Genomic DNA, 20,598 nt, shown 5'->3' with positions numbered 1-20,598 from the left:
GGTGCATCCAACCTTCATGTGCAGCGATTAAGACAGTGGCTTACATACACACAGCAGTCTCTTAAAACAGTTTCTCCTGTTTAATTAAGCTCCGAACTGGCCTGTTCCTGCATCACATAGTTCATGAACTACTGTGCTCACAGAGACGTGGGAAACGTGACGGCTAATTGGTTGCTCGGCGTTGCCATTACTGAGAAAAGCAGTTTTTAATTGTTCGGCTTTCATCCCCAGTCATCTCCCTCTCGGGTAACACAGCATACCGCGAGACGTGGTCTGCAGAAGTGCAGATAACATACAAGTGAGAGAATATGGCAGTAAGAAATCGACGTATAAAACGGCTTGTGCTCCTTGATTGACAGGCAGGGCAACCAATGGCACCATTCAGTGTTTCCGCCCTCACACATTCTGGGAGGACAATAATAAATCACATGCACGACATACAAATATTTACATTTTGCAAACTGCGAATTTCCTCAAAAAATCAGTTAATATTAAAATAAAAAAATAATAAAATTAAACTTAAGTAAACTACTCAAGTAATTTGACTTCCTTATTAGCCGTGGGGGCTTTGGAGCCCGGACAGCAGCGTCAGTCTTTGACAGGCGTTAGCTGCCTTCCGTTGCTGCAGAGGTTAATCACAAAGTCCGCTGCCCCGACTGAGCAACAGTCCCTCCCGGCTCTGCAGAACGAGGAAGACTGGCAATGCACAGGATCCGGCGCGACAGCCAGTCTTTCAGGCTGCCCACAGACATTACGGTACACAGGGGGGCGCTGTGGCTCTGAGCAGAAGGGTCCCTGAGGGCACCCCATTGGTTGTGAGGGTTCCAGGCCTGCGTGCTCGAGGCCTTCCGGACATTTCCCTCACTTCCATTCAACACTGTGGGGGAGCGTACATATAAATATATATGCACTTTTATAAGTGTATTTATAAGTGTTTTTGCGAACAAATGATGCCTTCTACAGACAGACACTCTTGTTTCCTCTTTTGGGCATGTGATCGCAGGTTCATGAGTCTCATCCTGCAATGGCCTCATCAGCCCGTATCACACCGTGCCCGGCGAACAGTTGAGAGAAATCTAACAGCATCTAACCCTGAACAATAAATAATAGCGACAATAAAGTAAAAACAGTAATGAACACGCATCACTTAGTTTCACTTTGAAAAAGCACGCGACTCTTTGACAGGTCAGTGTGGTTAATGTCTAATTCGCCTCCTCGTTCTGCTCACTTTCTCCCACCTCCCTGACGTCACACGTGAGCACGGAGTCCAGCATCCTGACCCTTGGTACCAGTTTAGGCTTCTCTCTTTGTCAGTCTTTATCGATCTGCATTATCTTTGGTAATGACTTCCATCTTTCTTATCACTCAGTCCATGAAATAAAATAAAATAGTCTATAATACTTCAAAAAACATCAAAGTGCTTCAGCTGCTACAGGAGGAAGCAGGGGCTTCCCGCTAAGTGTCCTTGGATTTCCTGTGGTTGTTCAGGTAGAACACTGTGGTCCCTGTCCGGGGAGCTGGCTGGTCCGATTGGGAGGGCGCCCCCTCTACTCGTATAGAGTCACGGTGCAGTAGCAGAGCGTTGACAGCCGGCGCTCCACACTGGCCTTATCTGTCCAACACAAACACATAAGGTTCTCACTGCTCTGCTAATGGAGCCAATCAGAAATGACCCAAGGTGGGGGGTTGTGGATGGGGGGGGTCACTCACATTTGTTGACATTCTCGATGTCCGCAGGATTCTGAAGGATCTTGGACAGGCCCTCAAGCAGCATGGCTGCTCTGTTGTAGCGATATGCTATGTCCTCCGTCTGCTGGAACATCTCGTCTAGGGCCGCAGACTGCACCTGGGGGAGGGTCGCACAGAGAGTCGGGAGGTGGGAAGAGCCAGCCGATCAGATCGGGGGGGGGGAGGGGGAGAGACATGGAAGAGGCCAGACAGCCTGATTAAACTGACCATGTCCACGGCGTGGCTGTAGATGAGCTTCTCTGCCGTCACACTGTTGATCTCGTCCACGAAGCGCTGCTTGTCGGCAAAGAAGCGGTTGAGGCGCTCAGTGAGGCGGCGGCACAAGGCGATGCAGCTTTTGTATCGCTCGTTCAGGCTCTTCACAACTGCGGACATGAGACGCGAGATCAGCGGCCATGTCTAGCTGGGGGGAGGAAGACTGACTGTGGGGATGAGGGCTCACCCTGCTTCACGGCACTGGACGGGTTCAGCTTGGCCGACTTGATCTGGGCCTTGGCCAGGTGCAGGGAGGACGCCAGCAGCTGGGCCGCCTTCATGTAGAGGACCAGCTGCTCCACCTGCCTGCAGGGGGCGCAAACGGCACAGAGCGGCACCTCAGGCGGGGCTCCTCAGCGAGGCGGGAGGAAGGTGGTGGCTGCTTGTGTCCCGGCCTCGCACACTCACCCCCACTCCTTACTGAGCTGGCTGATCTGGTCCACCACCACGCTGTCTTGCGGCGGGTACAGCGAGCCGCAGGCACCGGTATCCGGCCCGCCGGGCCGCGCTGCCGCGATCTCCAGCACGCAGTCCGTGAACGACAGCATCATGCGCAGGTGCATCAGTGTGTCAGTGTGCTCGCGCTGCAGATGGGGACAGCGACTCGTCACCCTCACGCCCGCAGTGAGTGGGAATAAGGGGAAGAGGCAGACCGACGTGTTTGCACTACCCCACCTCCATGAGTGTTTCCTCGGGGAGTTCTGGGGCCTCGAAGGTGATGAAGCCCTCTAGGCTGGGAGGGGACGTGCCATAGGGGACATAGCGCAGGCTGCTGGGGGCTGCCTCAGCCCCCCCTGGTGGAGAGCCCCCCAAGGCCATGCCAGGCGGGGAACCCATGTAGACACGGCCACTGGTGGAGCACAGGGACCCAGCCGAACTATTGGAGCCAACTGCGAATGGGAAAGGAGAGAGGGTGGGGCTTGAGGGTGGGGCTTTCCAGATGGGTGGGGCTTTACTGGGGGGGCGGAGCACCGCGCCTCACATGTGGCCACTGGGATCCTCACCTGAGGTGGTGCGTGGCCGGGAGCCCAGGTGGCTACAGGTGGGTGGCGTGATGCTGTTCGGGGGGGAGCCCACCGTGAACAGTACTGTGCGGGGGCTTGCCCCCCCCGGGGGCAACCCACATGTTCCGGCCGGGGCTGGGAGAGGCACGCAGGGGGAGGAGGCGGGTCAACTCACCAGCTCAGCCAATGAGGAAGCTTGCTTACAAACCAGCATTTATAAGGATCCGATATTAAATCATGAAAACACGGTAACTCAGGTCACAGGACAAGGGGCTCCTGAGTGTGAGGGGGCCTCACCCGTGTCCATCGGCCTCTCTGTGTTCAGGCTGTCTGTGCTGCCCTGGTATGGCTGCCCATCCAGCGTGATCCTGACAGGCTGCTCTGAGAGACGGCCAGCACTGACGGACCTGCGAGGTACACGGCACGCTCAAGCAAAATCGAGAGGCTGTAGGAATGGGGGGGGGGGTGGCAGATAAATGCCTCTGCGTAGGGGGGCTACCTGCCAAAGGTGGTCTTGCTGGGTTCTGGGGCCAGCTGCCGGGGGGCCGGGCATGGCGAGCAGTGGTGGGCGTGGCCCGGTGGCACTCTGCTGGCCGTGGGGCTGTCAGCGATGCCCGGCTGAGATGCCAGGGCCAGCAGGTTACAGGAGGCTTGTGTTTTGGGGATTTTGAAAGGTGCCGACGTCTGGAGGCGTCAGAGGGGAAGATACATGCATCACTTAAGTTTTTATACTTCTTAAAATCCCTTGAAATGCTTTTTTCAACATTTTCCACCAGAAAGCTCACATTCACATTAAAACAGCAGGGTTAATGTACACGTAATACTCACTTTGGTAGGAGAGCCAATGATAGTGGGAAGCGGAGATTTCTGCAGCCAATCAGAGGAGCGGGGGGAGGAGCCAAGGTGCTTGGTGGGGGAGGTGCCCAGGCTGCCGGGACGGCAGAGCTGCGTCGAGTGGCTGCTGGGGCAGGCCGTGGCAGTGGGGTACACGGGCTCTGAGAGCTGCTTGTGGAGTTTCTGCTTGCTCTGGTACACATCAGTCAGGGTGGGGGCACTCTGGAGACGGGGGCCCATCATGTGAGACTGTGGCATGGGAGAGCCTGTGGGGGGGGTGGAGAGGAGAGACAAAAGACAGGAACATAAACACATGGCAGAGGACCTCTCTCGGTCTGTGAACGTCTCCCGTCAGTCAAGCAGGCACAACAGCGGCGGTTTTTCCTAAACCCTGTTTTTCCACTGACCAAAACTCCTACAATGCAATCAAGACTGATCTACAGGTGCTAGACACCAGGAGCATGTACAATCCCGCCACCTCTGGAGGGCCTGCAGGATTGGCTCATGCATCTTGGATATGATCAATTCAGTCATTGACCATCAGGTTAAAGATAAAGGAGCATACATGCTGGCCCAGTGAGACCCAGAAACCACTTCTACCTCAGAGTCGTTTCCAGGCTGAACCCCAGATGCCATAGCCAGGCCCCCACCCGCTACTGACAGGACATTACCTCATCCCCCTACCCACTGCAACACTGTTACTTAACATTTATCAGAGAATACCCACATATTCCTATGTTCTATTTCTGTACAGTATTTATTTGCTAGTAAGTATATATGGATGCTTGTACATGTATGTTTGTTATGATTTATTTCATTATACATGCAATCCACTTCCACAATGACAGCCCCGCTCTGCTCAGAGACACACAGCAACCCATGTCCTAGTGATTTTTACAGGCCACTAGATGGCGGTGTAGGGTTAGTTTGCGCTCATCATCCACATTGCCAACATTGTAACATTTTCCAAGAAAGGCCAGAGAGTTTGTGCTGTTACCAGCCAATTCCACACCAGAGCAATGTGTGTGATCATGTGTTTACTGGCCACCTTCTGTTGACTTTAATGGCTGTGTGTGTTTAAGTTTAACACCTGCTGCTATTTGTCATGTTTAATACATTCAATATACTTGACCATACTTAATATGGTTTGGACTCCCGGCATGGACCTGGGGTCACCCCCAGTGGGACTTACCTGCAGATGAGCTCCGGCTGTGGCTCTCCTCAGCCTGGCCCAGCTGCTCAGGGATGGTGCCAACTGTTATAAGGACAGCCGCATGGTGAATGTGTGAGGCTCGGCAATTCAGATCTAAATCATTTTATTGTGACAAATTATAATGTAAATAATGTGAGTGACAGTGTGTTGCTGAGAGGGCTGGGGGCACTTACCCAGGGGTGAGGGTGAATAGGGCCGCGAGCAGCCCACAGACAGGCGACGGCCCACAGCCTGCGCCACATCGCCGGGGCTGGGGGAGGCTGCGACTGCACCCAGCTTGGGGAAGCCCAGGGGGCTGGTGTTTGAGCGGCGCACAGTGCCGGTCCTGTGGACGGAAACGGACAAAGTGGTCAATCACGGCCTTAGCTCCTGATAGGTTTGTTTGGATGGATGGATCATTTGTGCCTGTGAAAATGAGGCAAAGAATGGTGGTTAAAAAAAATTAAAAAATTTCACAAGAGACCCCATCTATCCATAGAGTGCCACTGAGCACTGGCCAGAAGGTGGCGCCGCAGCAGCCCATCTGCTCAGGCTGGGCCACGTTCTGGATGATGGTGCTGGGAGCGCGAGGGAGGCATCAGCTGTGTCACTCTGCGGTCCAACGGCAGAACCCAATTTCAGGAAAATTTCCGACTTCTAAAATCCACACCCAAAACGAACCCTCAAAAAACGACTATACATTCTTAAACTGCATCTGCTTCTCTATGTTAATGGGATACTTTTGTTTATAGTGGTTTCAGCTTCTTTACCTCCAATTTCAGCTAGTCTGTCACACGATACAGTAAAGACAGAGGTTTCTTATAACAAATGTCGCTAACTGGTTAGTGGTTACAGGGCTAGCGACGTGTGGTTATCTATCAGCTTAATCCCGGCTGACCACACACAGCGCTGATCACCCTATGATCCCAGAGCTACAACACTGCAGGACTGTCCTCCACACACACACACACACACACACACACACACAAACAGTATCCACCTGCCAAAGCTACGGAGAGGACTCACCTTGGGGAGCCGTACTGTGTGCTGGTGGGGCTGCTCGACAGGTTCTGTTTGATGCGCTGGTAGTTGCGCACCTGGGTGGGCACCGGGATGGGTGTGGTCTCCGCGCGGGGGGACACAGCGGGCGTCTGTCCGGGGGCTGGCTGCGGCAGCCTGGGCAGGAGAGTGGGGAAGCCCAAGAGGTCGGCATCCTGCTGGTAGAACTGAACCATTCCCTGAGGAGGAGCTAGATCTCAGCCAGGAAAAGCCTGCTCCCTGCTGTAAGGGACCGCTAACGCTAATGCTAACGCTGCTCATGAAGTCTCGCAGCTCAGCAGATAAGAGCCAACAGTCTCCTTCTTTGTTTTGGTTCCAGGCAGTAACTGAAAACCGACACTGCCAGAGGACTGGCTTGGCACATTACACTGAGGTGGGGCTTGTATGCAAATCAGCAGGGCCTGGCCAATCACAGAAAGTGGGAGGACATCAGGGGGGCAAGACCAGCACAGAACAGTCTGTCCTCAGCCAATGACGCTTACTTCCTCATTCAGGTCTGCTAACAAAAACACATTGCAGCTCCTTTTACACCCTGTTTTCTATCCCCCTCCCTTCACCAGAACACGATGTTTTAGGGCAAAAGTCACATTGGTGATGCATAGGAGAGCTGAGGCATGACTGGCTGCCGGTGGGGACGCAGTGTTATCTAATAAAGCTGGGGCCAGAGGAGGAAAAAACAGCAAACAGGACACGTGACAGAGGCTGAGCAGCGTGCTTCTGTTTGACCATCACGCTTGTTTGTGCTGTGCTGCTTGCTGGTCTGGCACGAGCAGCAGGGAAACACCGCGGTGACATCGGCGGGACACCGCGATAACGGGGAGCAGCTTCTGCGAGGTTTGAGGCTCTGCTTTTATACCCTCTGCTCTGGAGGAGCTTGGAAGCCAGTAAATAGTGAACAGCCAGTGGGCCAGCTGTTCATTCACAAAAGACGACCGTATGAACTTGGGTGAATGAGCCAGAAAGCACTGGGAAACCCCGCCGTGAGACCAGGACATGTCAGCTCCCTACCACAGCTACAGCACAGGAGCTCTCACAGTTAAGTGACACAGGCACCCTGTGGCTGTGCTGTGTGGAAATGTGCAGCACCTGTCAGGCCAGTAAAATAATGAATAACAGAGGGAGGGGCTTGTGTACAGCCAGCACGGGACAGCACACCTGACTGTCCGTAGACCTTGATACTCACCCCCCACACAGGAGGAACTCACTGGAAGGCCGACGGCCGGTTGCCCCCATTGGCATGTCACCTGCGGGGTGGGGGGGGGGGGGCAGAGTGCAGAGGGTTCAGAGATGGACATCAAAGGAACATACTGATTCACTTCACTGAGGGTGTGTGGGGCATGTGGGAGAGACACAACGCCCCCCCCCCAAATCTGGTTGGGGCACGGGGACGGGGCCGTCGGCAGGTGACTCACAGGACTGCTCAGCGCAGAGGTGAGGAACCAGCACAAAGTCGTCGGTGTCGCTGGAGTTCTTGCTGCTGGTGCTGCCGCCAGAGTCTTTGGATAGGTGTAAGTAGCTGGGGGGGCCGAGGGGGGGCGAGGACAGAACGTCTTCAGGCAGCGTCTGCATGTCCGGCAGGGACTAAGGTGTGGAAGCGGAGACTGAGTGTCACAGGTGCCGGATGGGTCAGCGGACTCCTTGACAAACCCATGGGGCTCCAGGACTCACCGGGGGAGAGACGTAGCGGCAGGACGGGGAGCTGCCATAGGAGCTGTCCGGCGCAGAGCCAGGGCAGCTGGGCACAGGCACTGGGCAGGCTGGGGCACATGCGTGGGGGGGGGGGGAATCGTCAGCATGGGGACTTTGCCAAACTAACAAGGCTCACACACTCTGGGCCGTCAGCACCTTACCATCATACTTACACTTCTTCATGGTGGACGTCGGCTCCAGGAAAGGATGGCTGAAGAAGGTGTCTGGGGAAGAGGAACAGGAGAGGAGTCAAGACTGGAGGTAGACAGTGCGGGGAGGGGGGGGCGGGGGGGGCTCCATTACAAACAACCGTTAGCCACGGGCCAACCCACCGAAATCCATGCGATCCTTCTGATTCCTCTGCAGCAGGCCGAGTAGAAGGACTTCCAGATGCGGTGAAGTCTCCCGCGGAATGCTGAAGGACAGAGGTGAGCCTGAGACGAGGCCATCGAACCCGCAGCCACTGCCGACGTGCTGTCAGTGTGCCCCCCCCCATTCCGATTCCCATTTCATCGTGCCACCACAGAAGGCAGTCACCATTAACGGGAGCGAGAGCGTGACTTACTTGGGGATCAGAGTTTTGTTTTTCTCGTAGAACATCCGCAGGTCCTGGGGGCTGTTGGCCTGGACAGAAACGTGGGGGGGTGTGTGAGAGAGGCGGTCTGATGGAAACAGAGTGATGATGTCGTGTCCCCAGTACGGCCCCCTCACCTGGAAGGGGGGCTTGCCCACCAGGCACTGATATATCACCGTACCGATGCTCCACAGGTCTGCCTTGGCATCGTAATTCTGTGACATGATTACTTCGGGAGCCTGTTTGGGGGGGGGGGGGGCGGCAGAGAGACATTTGAGAAGAGTGGGGACCTCACGCAGGGGGGGCAGGAGGTGCCAGCGACCCCACACTCACCATGTACATGGGGGAGCCGCACAATGTAGCTGCCATCATGTTGCTCTGCAGGTAGCGGGCGAAACCAAAGTCGGCTGGGGGGGGTGACAAGGGCAGAGTCAGTGATGAGGGCAGGGGAGCAAGGGGGCAAACACAGTGCCTGGGGGGGGTGGGGGGGACAAGGCAGTCAATGCTCATGATGTGGGGACAGGTAGGGGGAGGGGCTAGCCTGACTATAGAGACCAGCACTGCAGTAGACAGACTCACCAATCTTTATGCGGATGCCGTTCAGGCTGGACTTTCTGCGGCCCACGTAGGACAGCAGGATGTTCTGTGGCTTGAGGTCGCGGTGAATGATGCCCTTGCTGTTGAGAACCCTCATGGCGGCGGCAATCTGCTGCAGGAACACACGCAGAGTGTCTTCCCGCAGGGTGCCCTTGGCTGTGGAGGCAGTGAGGCCATCAGCACTTTCAGGAAGCAGCTCCCACCACCCTCACTACCTAGAAGCCACTGCTCTCTCCCCAAGCTGCTGGACAGAATTCATAAGCAACCCGGAACATCTCACAGGTCGGTCTGGGTTACACACAAATGCCAACAGGCTATCCCAGGATTAGCCAAATTTCATCTGCCACCTCACAACAGCCTCAAAAAGCTGCTCTTGTTTTTCCCCCGAGATCCCAGTCACTGTTACAAGGAGAGTAAACTGCCGCGAGTGATGGAAGAAGGGAGCGGGGAACTCGACCGGCGGGTCAGTGCAGCATCAGCAGTTATGTGGATGTCGTGCTGTTCTGACATGGTGAAGGGAGCAGAGACAGAAGGTGAAGCTATCGATCTATGTTCCTAACCCCAGGGCGGATTTGTGGCTCTGAGGCTAGGGATCTGTCCCAGCAATCAGAAGGTTGCTAGTTTGAATTCACTCATGCCATGAGTGATCCTACTTCATTGGGCCCTTGAGCAAGGCCCTTAACCTGCAATTGCTTCATCTGGGGTATGAAGTTATTCTACATCCTGCTCTGTAAGGAGGTCCTCCAACTTACAGGGAACATTTGGGGGTTGGTGGCACTCTAGCCACCAGAAAACCTCTCACACAGAAAACCTGCTGAGGCATCACCCACTGCACGGCTGAACTTCTCATCCCTGATGTGGTTTGTGTTGTGTGGTGCTGCAACGTGCTGCAATCAGCATGTGCTCCTTACCTTGACGGTCCTACCCTCACCTACTGTCATGAGTTTTGAGTAGTAACCGAAAGAATGAGATTGGATACAAGAGGTAGAAATGAGAGTGTCTGGGCTCAGCCTTAAAGATGAAGGTAAGGAGCTCAGACATTTGGGAGAAGTTCAAAGTAGAGCCGCTCCTCTTCTGCATCAAAAGGAGCTAGTAGAGGTGCTTCAGGCTTCTACCTAGGATGTCTCCCTGGGGAGGTGTTTTGGAGACCCAGAGGCAGACCCAAGACACCTTGGTATTCCCCCAGGGAACCACGAGGAGTTGGCTGGGGAGAGGGAGGCCAGGGTGTCCCCCAATACTTGGCCCTCGATAAGCGGCAGAAAATGGATGGATGCTGGATAGATGGATGCAGTAAAATTGCCAAATAGGAATGAAATTGAAAGTAAGCTCCTGGCTCCTCAATATGGTAAAACCAGAGATTAATCCGTTGAGCCGATAAAGGGATCCTTGTGTTGGTGAGTCGTGAATGATGGGTACCTCCTGCTTCCGCGTGTGTGCCACAGTGCCACCCACTACACATTGGGACATGCTAAAGTCCTCTCAGCCAAAAGAATAGCCTAAATTTATGAGAAACCCAAGCGACTAGAGGCAGGACAGCACAGGGAAAAAGGCAGGGCTGCACCCAGTTTGTTATTATTTGGAACACACTCACTGATGTGAGTTTTGCTCTGGATAACTGGAGCCCTCCATCAGCTCACTGCATGGCCCACAGTGGCCAGCCGTGCTCGTGCGTGTGGGGAGGCCGGCTGACAGTGCGCTCACCTTGCAGATAGTCTGCCAGGTCCCCTCCATTGCAGAACTGTGAGGAGGAGAAGGACACAGAGTAAGCTGAGGATTACAACACTACGTCACACTATGTCACACTACGGACAACCCCCCCCAAGCGCAACAAAGCTGGGATAACGAGAAGCTTGTCAATGAATCTAATGGCATGTTGCGGCTGTTAGCTTCCATTATGGTTTAGGGGTGTGTGTGTAGGGGGGCACAAGTTGTGTCAAACTCACAATCACACTCCCACGTATGTTAATGACTCCCCACTCTGACAGCCAATCACAGGCCACAGGAAACTCGATGGGAGGCAGGACTCCGAGTGGCCTAATCCCTACCCCCCAGCTTTATAGGGGACATTGTGGGGGGTTCAGACCATAAACATAGGGATAATGGCAACGCTTAACTGCTCCTTGGAGGAATAATCAGTTTATATCGCTGCTGTAGTTGCAAGGCAGAGATCAGCCTTTATGGAGATGGGGGGTGGGGGGGGGTTGGGGTAGCAGCACCTCACACACCGAGACACACAGACAATGTCACCGCCTCTATATAATAATAATGAGACTTATTAAGCAATGATGAGCCAGCGGACCTCCAAGCCAACAGGATGCCTGCTGTGTGACCCACAACTGTGGAATCTCGTGTTTCAGACAGCAGATGCACACGGTTGGTCAGGCAGAGGGATGGCGAAACAGTGGCCTCATTGACCCCCCCACAGGCTCAGGAGGCCCACGCAGGTGGGCGGCAGCATCAATGCCCCCTTTATCCCAGCTCTCATGCTCAGTTACGCCAGACGAGACGCGCCAGGAGAGGCCACCTCCTGTGGGAATAAAAGGCCACCCTCACCGTCCCCACTACGGAACTGGGCCCTGAACCGGCAGAACACACATTGGTGCCGTTGGAAAACAGGTTCCCCTCTCAGAGTGAGGACAGGGTCAGTCACCCAAATATAGGTTCACAAACAGCGCTTTGCGATTATTCCAGGGAACCGGCTTCTAAGAAAGGCTATTTTTAGCCCAGCCCTCAGAGGGGTTTGTCTGCCTGACGGCATTCCTGCATTGACCAACTGAGTGTCACATGGCTGGCCGCCAGGGTCAGGTGACCACATGAAAACACACACCAGTGGGAGAGTCATCACACCGAAGTACAAAACAGGAGCCGGAACACACACACACACACACACACACACACACACACACACACACACACACACCTCAGGCCCGTCCTCTTACCTCCATGACAAGGAACACAGAGTTAGGCGTTTCCTGGAAGAGAAGTGAGATTGTTAGGGTTAACACATCGATGCACATATAGACACACTATACTGCATACGCACTGTTCACAAACTTCCAGAAAGACCCTTTGGGTGCAGACAGGATGCACTGACCCTCTGGGCAGAGATCACATGATGCTGGCAAGGAATCATTTGAAATTCTTCACATTGTTTTGAAGTATATATTACCGTCAGCTTTCGAAACCCATCAGGATGATTCGGCAATGAGCCCAGATAATCACAGATAATCAGAGATGCAAATCTTCACACAGAGGTATCACAGGAAAGAGGGTAATTTGAGAAAAGAAAAATCACAGGCAGTTTGAAAGCCTTTCACTTGACCAGGGAGCATTATAAGGCACGTGTGGTAAATTCCTTAGTCAAAGCACCGTTACATGCCAGCTGTGGGATCTCTGTTTCCCTGTTTGAGACAATCAGCCAAGCTCACAGTGCATACTGCCCCCATTGGACCGGGGGAAGTTCTCTGCTCTTCAAAAGTCTCTCATTATCATGATTAAAATACATTGAACCATCTTAGGTGAGACTCCATAGGAAATCGCCTTCCTCCCTTAACAAGGTCTCAGAATTGGCAGTGTACATAGTGTCCATTTAGCGACGCAGACATTAAGACGGCATGTACTTTTCCACAAAAGCAGCTGACATGGCCGATACCGTAGATGGGAACGTGGCATTGTTTACTTCCCCACTGCGACGCACTGGCAGGCAGTGCGGACGCAGGCGCTCCACAGCACTGAAAACATTTCGCAATTCCTGAGTCACCAGTCCATGTCGGTAACTCTAGCTGGTGTTTGGAGATTTCCTTAGAGAGGTACGGACAGACCACACAGAGGCCTGGAGACGGGGGGCACCACAATTCTGCTGCTCCACTCCTCCTACGGCTTCGCAAGGGCCTGGGTCCACCCATCACAAGCAGAGCATCTCCCGGCAGCCTTCTGCACAACACCGGCCAAACAATCCCCATCTCGTGCATGAACAATGGCTGCTTTTACGCTGAGAAATGAGTATGAAATGAGTTCATGACTGACGAAGATAATGAGCCACACCAAAAAAAACACCATCTCCTCCCAGGGTCAGCAAAGGGTGTGAGCTTCTCAACGGTACTGTGCCACTAGACACCCCCATCACACAAAGGCAGGGTGGCCCCTTACATTCTCCCAGGGGTCACAAGCCCACATGTACATGTCCTATGTCATATGTTCACAGTTATCTGTACTCTGTTAGTATAGTGCAAGCTAAAACCCTGGGTTCCTTTAAATCAGAGCTAGATAAGATTTGAACAACTCTGAGCTATTAGTTAAGTTCTCCCCAAACGAGCTTGATGGGCCGAATGGCCTCCTCTTATTTGTAAACTTATTTTCTTATATGAATCACTGCAGCAGGGAAGGTTTCTATTGTGTGTGTCTAACATTAAAACCACCAGCGTTTTTTTTTTCCCCAACCTCCTCTATCACACCTTTTGTTTTTTTGCTAACGGGCCACTGCCTCAGCATACCACTCACCCATCAAGAAAACAATGGGACGGTCAGTAATCCTCACCGCAGCAGTTACCGTCACCCCAAAAAAGCCGTAAAACCCATAATGGTCGTGTTTATATCATATGTTTTTGAGCTCACTGATTTAAGTACTGGCGTCGATACATTAACCTTGTGAAAATAATCTTGATCCCAATAAAATAAAAGCTGCGCATTAACATAAATCCCAAAAGTATTGAGCACTTTAATGGCTATTACAGTGGGAAATGGGTGGTCTTATTTCAAAAAGATATAAAAAGTTACACTTATGGTTTTTCCTCATATTCAATTTGTCAGAGCAACAACAAAAAACGCAATGACTTTAGCCAAAAACAGTGCATTTAACAATTACTTTCAAATAAAATGCACATTGTTAAAACAATTAAAACAATTTAAGTGTTTCACCCAAGTTGATTTGTATAAGATATAAAAATACTTTATACAGTGGTTAAAAAACAGAAACTCTGGTGAACATGGAATCGCCAATAAACTGTCTTTTAAAAAAAAAAAAAATACATACTGCATTTGAAAACTTTTAAGGTGTACGATTTCAGGACAGAGTAGCGACTGTTAGGAACATTACGGCTTTTTGGTTGAAGGTGTTAGATTCGCTGCTGCTATTAACACTAATGGTACATTAGCACAAAAAAAGGGCTGCAGACATAGAAGTACGTCTTGCCTGGCGGTTAAAGGAGTCTGACGCTCACTGGCGTGGGAAACAGGCAGTTCTAGTGTTAAACGCTTTACACACATAAAGTAGAGCAGTGTGGGAAGGTGGGGGGGAATATGGACTTATCTTCTCTTCTGTCTCTCTGGAGATTTATGACAGTGTAGGGGGTGTGATGAAACCAAACCACTGGAACTCAGCAACCCAAGAGTGACCCGGCTTCTAGGAAAGGCAGGCCCCATTAGGGGCCCTCTGTCCCCCTCTCGATACACCTCCTCCCACGCTCATCACTCTCGTTCTGGCCCTACCTCACCCCACTCGTCTTGGGATGAAAGTAAATTCTGAGAAAAGCAGAGCCCCTCTACTGGAACAACGTGTCCCACTGCAGAAAATTCAGCTTTTGTTCTGCTGGAACTGATAGATGGCTGCAGGCAAACAGACCCACCCCTTCGCTGCCATTGGCTGCTGGCCTCACTTCCCCCTTCTCTGCTTCCCATTGGCTCATGCGAGCTGTAAACAAACCGGAGCTCATGCCTCTCCCTACAGGCCCAGCATGCTCTGTGCTTCAGACATCTTAATGGCCTTTCATTTCTCAGTATAACTGCACTGGGATTTAAATGGGTCTGCATGACGCTGATACTCCTCCAGGCTGCAGGAGCACCCAGTCATTACAGTCAACCCCCGCACTGCCAGCGGCTCCGTGAGGAGCTGCAATTACAGTGTCGACGAGGCCTTGTCTGCATGGGTCCCATTACACAGCCAGCCCCTGCCTGCGAGAAGAAACTGTCAGGGTCACGCTTAGGCCTCAGCGGCAGGAAGAGCCCGAAATAGACACGGGCCGAGGACACGCTTTAGAAAGGCCCAGCCACACTCCTCGCACACCACACTCATGGCTTCCTCAGAGAAGGGAAGCTTGAAACATGAATGGATCCTGGTGATTTTGTTTTTATGCGGCTCAAGAGCACCACCTAGGCCGCCTGTCCTTTAGTGAGCAGCTGACAGAGACCATCTTTCCTTTCTCTAATTGGGCTCGGGGGCGGGGTTGTGTAATGAAGTGTGTGGGCCCCATCACCATCTGTGCGACACGGGGAGGACTGGGGGGAAAAGGTCAGCTGTCCACAGGGGGCGCTGCAGGCGCTCTCCACACCTGCTGGGTCCGTAACTTCACAGGTACCATCTGTGACCCACAAAGCCACAGTGTACATCCCACTACTGTGCTGCCAGACGGCTTTGCTCCACCGGGAGGCACCAGAGCCCCCCCCCCCCGAATTAGATCAAGAAAATGTGCCCCACAGGAACACAAACACTATAAGGGCCACCTGCAGGCAGCTGGTGCACATCCCAGTGTCCCATACACCACTGGGCACCACTGCCCCACATGGGAGAACCAACCTGGAAGGGGGCCTAGGTATGGGTGCGGTAAACACAGGAGGACAGGGGAGGGGCTCACAGACCATCCACTCTGCCTTTTCTCCACCCACCACACGTTCAAAAACAAGCATGCTTGACATTTACTCCATTTCAGATTGCAGTGCGCACTATAATTATAGCAGGACAGGCAACACACCGGCATTATCAGAAAAACCTGCAACACTACATTAAATACCATAAGTGAAATGGTTACCCAAAGCTATTTACAATTATCCCCATTTATATAACTGCAATGTCAGCTTCATTGCATTACGCAGAATGCCATGTGGTGCTCAATAAGGTTCGGCCTCTATTCGCAGTTGAAGGGGTCACTACTGGTCACACATCACACAAAACAGGAACACCGTTATTCCAGGGGACACACAATAATCACAGGAGATTACCTGCACATCGTAGAGAGCGACGATGTTCTCATGCTGAAGTTCCTAAAAGGAGAAACGAATCTTACTAGTGAAACCCATAATGCCAGCATATCCGAGGTTCAAAATTAAAAAATTCAGCTCTCTGGCTCAGCTGAACGTACCTTTAGAATTTTAATCTCCTTGCCCAGCAGGATCTGAGACTTTGACAGATTTTTCTTGTTAATGCTCTTGATTGCCACTTCCCAGTCAGTCTTCTGCATTGGGGGATTGGGGGGGGGGGGGGGAGACAGGACAGAGGAATTAATGGACTGCATATAAGGAAGACAGAAGCACATTACCTTTACGACCGGGATAAACTCAGCAGCCACAATGTCACCAAAGCAATGACCATACAGTGACATGCCCATCTCTTTCTACCTTGAGGCAATTTCCATCACAATACACATAAGTACATGACTACAGAAATGGAAGTAATCGTGTCCCACAGGGCACTGTGTCACTGGCAGACTGACACAGGTTTAGTGTGACTGCCAGGCGACACGCCCCATTCAGCAACAGACGCACCACACACGCCGCCCATAATCCCACACTCAGCAAAACAGAAACATCACGTCATACCACATAATACTAATTCTGCACACCATCTAACCACGCCATTCAGTGAGGCTTGACGCTTGCCCACATGCCAGATGGGCATTAGTGAGCTTCAGTTTAGCTCTAACATATGAACAGAAATGCTCAGCGAAATGCAGGCTGGCACCTTGGGAAAGGTGAGAGCTGCGGTTATGAATGATGGGTGGGGGCAGGGCGACACGCCCTCCATTCATATAACACACGCCAATGCCACGACGCCGTAAGGCAACACTACGGCTAAAGGACACGTACAGACAAGGAGATGATTAAGAGGCAGATGACACCGCTCCAGAGGTGCGCGATGGCTCTGGCTATGGCCACCAGGGAGCGCCTCCCATCATCCGAGGTGGAAATAATCCCGCCAATAAACGGAGCGCAGATGCAGGGGTTTATAAATACCCCGCATCACATGCTGGCCATGTTTTTCCGAGAGGAGGCCAATGTCACACACGTGTCAGTGGCGATGGCCGCTTCCGCCTGTCTGCTTATTCTTAGAAACACGCGTGGCGAGTCTTATTATTAGGCACCGAGACGTTCACTACCAACGGCACAGACGTTACAGATAGCCGTGCAGAGCTTCAATACGTCCCTATAAGAGCCCCCTCTGCACATCCACAGCGATGCATCTGTACAAAGCCCTGCAGGACGGGCGACCCCAAATGAGTCATACGCCGCACTATAGGTGCTGTGCACATGTGTTATAAATATCACACACCTACGAGAAAAAAGGCGAATTGCAACATAATCAAATATAAGGCAAAATAAGCCGCGTAGCATGAAATAACCGTGCAGACAAAAACAGAGATGAGAGGCCTCTGTAACAGGAGCCATGAGGGATGCCGATGAGTCCACTAAACGGCCCCGGCCGGATCTTTATGAATGAACGGGTGGCCTTCGGGGGACCGGCACAGGGTCATATCAATCAGTCTGACGGGCGGCTGTTTTTCTTAACAGAGATCACTTGGTCTTACACCGGTCAGGTCTAAATGAAACGTGCAAAAGGGATACTCACCTTCCTGTGGCGCCCCTTGAACACCACGGCAAAAGCTCCGTGACCAACCAGGTCCTTTCGGCTGTATTCAAAGTCCCCGACCGCCTCCATGTCCGGCGGCGCAGTCCGAGGTGTTGATATGAAATGTTTTCAATATGTGGCCAGAATTTGTTGTAGCCGTGAAGCGAACATCAGACAAAAACTGAAATGCCTTTACGATGCAGCTACCTTCAGCAACGCGTCGTTATCTTAGTTAGTGCCATTTTAACTCCACCGTGCTAAATGAGGACATCAGTCAAGGTTTGTTTTATTTGGGTCAAAAATGCACAAAAATCTGAATATGAATTCACTTTGCTCGCATGCTGGGGGCTGACGGGGCCATCCCATCACATCCATGAAGGCGGTCCGGCTAGATAAGCAGGCGATGCCCTTCTCTCCGGTGCAGTATTATACAGTTTATTCCTTTTTGTTTGGATCCGAGTGTCACTGACGCCGTATCAAGCTCTGCAAGCTGCAACCGGCCACTACGCATGGCCGCTATTGGCACCAGGGGAAAGACGTGTCAGCTGTCATTATCCCCTGACCCACATCGGCGACTTGGTTTGCAGGTTGGTCGCCCTCGTCGAGCCCAAAAAGCAGAAGGCACTTCGAATAGATACGTCGGGGCTACATGGTGCCGTCGGCGGCGAAGCGGACGCGCGGATCAGTGCCCGCGGCCTGGTGACAGCGCTCCGCCACCGAGAACGCGCTCATAATTACCCCGGCGCTTAAACCCGTAAGGTGGCCAAGGAGATACAGGTTTAAAAACACTGACCCAAAAATACAAAAACAAAAAATAAAAAGGCGGTGTCCTTCGCTCGCTACTACCTCTGGCTGTGCACGACTAATGTCGACCTAATTAGCTGTGTCATTTGAGGGCAGCTGCAGGACAGACAGCGAGCAGACCCGCCGTGACAATGAGAGTCCGCATTCAGCACCCCGACCATCCCTGTCCACAGCCAGACTTCTATATCGCATAGTCCGGGTTTCTTCGTGCCCGCCGCCAGACAGCACCGCTACACAACACCGGTTTCGAACAGGCTCATATCCTCACAGACTCATAGGACAGGTATGCTCTTCTCGGCGGTTAGCCGGCTAACAGAAACACTCGTAACTGTTCATGGGTTTCCTGTGGAGGGACGGGCGTATGCTCCTTTGTGGGTACGGTACACCAACAAATAGCCTTTTGCTAAATGTCACGGCGTACAAACCGTCCTAGCAACATACTCAAGCCCACTCGCCAGCCCACACAATAGCTATCAACTTCTTCTGCCTGCGTTGTAGAATATATATCACCGCAACACCCCGCGTTTCTTCGTCCGCCACAAAAGTTAGTCCGAGTAGCTAATGAATTACTATATCATAATTTTTATCTTATCGACACAGATCTGTAACAGCTGAATGGATGATGTAACAGATTACTTAGTTATACGTCAACGCTGAAATTTCAGGTGAGTTATCTTTGCACGGTGTTTTAAACAACGACAAAAGAAAGTGAGTGGTATTCTTGAAACATTACGTAATGGCTTTTGACGGATCACCCCTTAACAGATGAGTGAGGTTACGCAAAACAACTTGCGTATCTTTTGCGTGAGCGTTGATGTTTAATGACTCGGTGTAATTTCGTCTTGTTTACTGACATGAACTTGTGTAATTTTAATGAGGCCATGTATCTTTTTTTCTTTCAAAAATGTTAATGAGCTATGATAACCCCGGCTACACCCATACACGCGATTTAATTTCACTTCAGAATCTTCTATAGAAAATAGCAGCTAATTATCATGGATAATGCATCATGACTTATACCACAACTAAAATATTCGGTCACCAACAGCTTATTTTGGACACGGTCAGCACTGGGCATCAGGATAACTATAGAGGAAACTCTCACGACGCTGAGAAAACATGTATTCGACACAGGCATGGAGGAATGGATCACTATCCCACCCCACATGTACATGTTTTAAAATATAATAGTATATGAACGCTTTGTTCGTATTATACGTGCAACGTAAAAAATATTACCATTAAACTCGATGTGGATAATTTGTAGTGTGTGACAAACCCTAAAACATTTTTAATTCAGACCACTCACCATGCCTGAAGAAGGCTCTCAGGATACCACATGACTCTAGTCATCCACCCTCTCAGCTTTTATCAGATTACCGTCTAGAAGGCATACAGTCACGGACTACTAGCCTGTGGTTTTTACACACAGGCCATTAGACTACTCTACTCCAGTACTGTATAATATTTCCAGTCACTGTTGCTAGTCTACTTGTGACTATTATATTTGCACTAAATACTGCATCTGTAACATAGACTATTGCACTTGTCATTTTATTACATTGATAGCCACCTGGTCTTTCTCACTGTTTTTACAAGATCTGCTTTAATTAATCCTGGGTTATTCCCTTACTCGTTTTACTTATTTTTTTACTAGTTTTTCTTCTCCCCCTCTCCCCAATTACATTTCTGTATTTTGTATTGTGATTGTATGTGCAATTATTTGAACTTCACCACAAGCATTTCATTGCACGGATGTCTCTTCCAGACAATGCTTATGATAAATAAAACTGTGACTTTTAATTTTGATCAAACAAATTAATTTGCCTTTTCCACAGATGGATAATTGCTGAAATAGTTAAGTACCTTGATGAGGAAACAAGAGAAAGATTTAAGCCTATGCTACCTTTTCAGATCGTAACTTTAATCTAAACACTGACTGGTTCAAAAATCTGATATTTAATCTGTCATTAAAACACTATAACACCCTATTAACAACACACAGCAATTCAAAATTTAAATTCGTAACATTTGCGCCCTCTGGTGGTGGTTAATGTTACGGTTTTCGCCGCCGCTAAATCCAGAAAAAATGAAGAATTTTGCTGAGCTTTGCATTATTGTGATGTACATAAAGTTATTAGACTTTTTATAAATTAGCACTATAGCTGCTGAGTGCGTATTTCTGTTCTGCGGACCTTTTTAAATACCAGCTGTAAGGCCGAAT

General features: G+C 51.1%; 1 protein-coding gene across 2 annotated transcripts; it reads right to left on the bottom strand.

Annotated features, from left to right (window-relative positions):
• Window positions 1-65: 65 nt before the first annotated feature.
• On the bottom strand, window positions 66-19,673 carry ulk2 (unc-51 like autophagy activating kinase 2). Of its 2 annotated transcripts, none has more exons than XM_023843809.2 (27): window positions 17,571-19,673; window positions 16,087-16,179; window positions 15,947-15,988; window positions 11,893-11,925; window positions 10,655-10,691; window positions 8,936-9,109; window positions 8,690-8,763; window positions 8,494-8,595; window positions 8,348-8,406; window positions 8,115-8,197; window positions 7,944-8,006; window positions 7,762-7,850; window positions 7,506-7,674; window positions 7,277-7,337; window positions 6,061-6,210; window positions 5,229-5,380; window positions 5,035-5,097; window positions 3,837-4,108; window positions 3,508-3,692; window positions 3,306-3,415; window positions 3,009-3,143; window positions 2,680-2,894; window positions 2,413-2,588; window positions 2,192-2,310; window positions 1,957-2,114; window positions 1,711-1,846; window positions 66-1,612 (listed from the first exon to the last, which is right to left on the bottom strand). In XM_023843809.2, the coding sequence occupies exons 1-27, from the start codon at window positions 17,658-17,660 to the stop codon at window positions 1,548-1,550; spliced, it is 3,105 nt and encodes a 1,034-aa protein (XP_023699577.1). In that variant the 5' UTR covers window positions 17,661-19,673; the 3' UTR covers window positions 66-1,547. The 2 variants fall into 2 exon arrangements, with proteins under 2 accessions (XP_023699577.1, XP_023699585.1); XM_023843817.2 differs by having other exon boundaries at window positions 7,956-8,006; window positions 17,571-19,671.
• Between the last annotated feature and the right edge of the window lie 925 nt (window positions 19,674-20,598).

The sequence above is a fragment of the Paramormyrops kingsleyae genome, chromosome 17 (assembly GCF_048594095.1).
Source record: "Paramormyrops kingsleyae isolate MSU_618 chromosome 17, PKINGS_0.4, whole genome shotgun sequence".
Taxonomy (NCBI): domain Eukaryota; kingdom Metazoa; phylum Chordata; class Actinopteri; order Osteoglossiformes; family Mormyridae; genus Paramormyrops; species Paramormyrops kingsleyae.
Note: the sequence above shows the minus strand (reverse complement) of the source record. Positions and strands in the feature narration are given on the sequence as shown.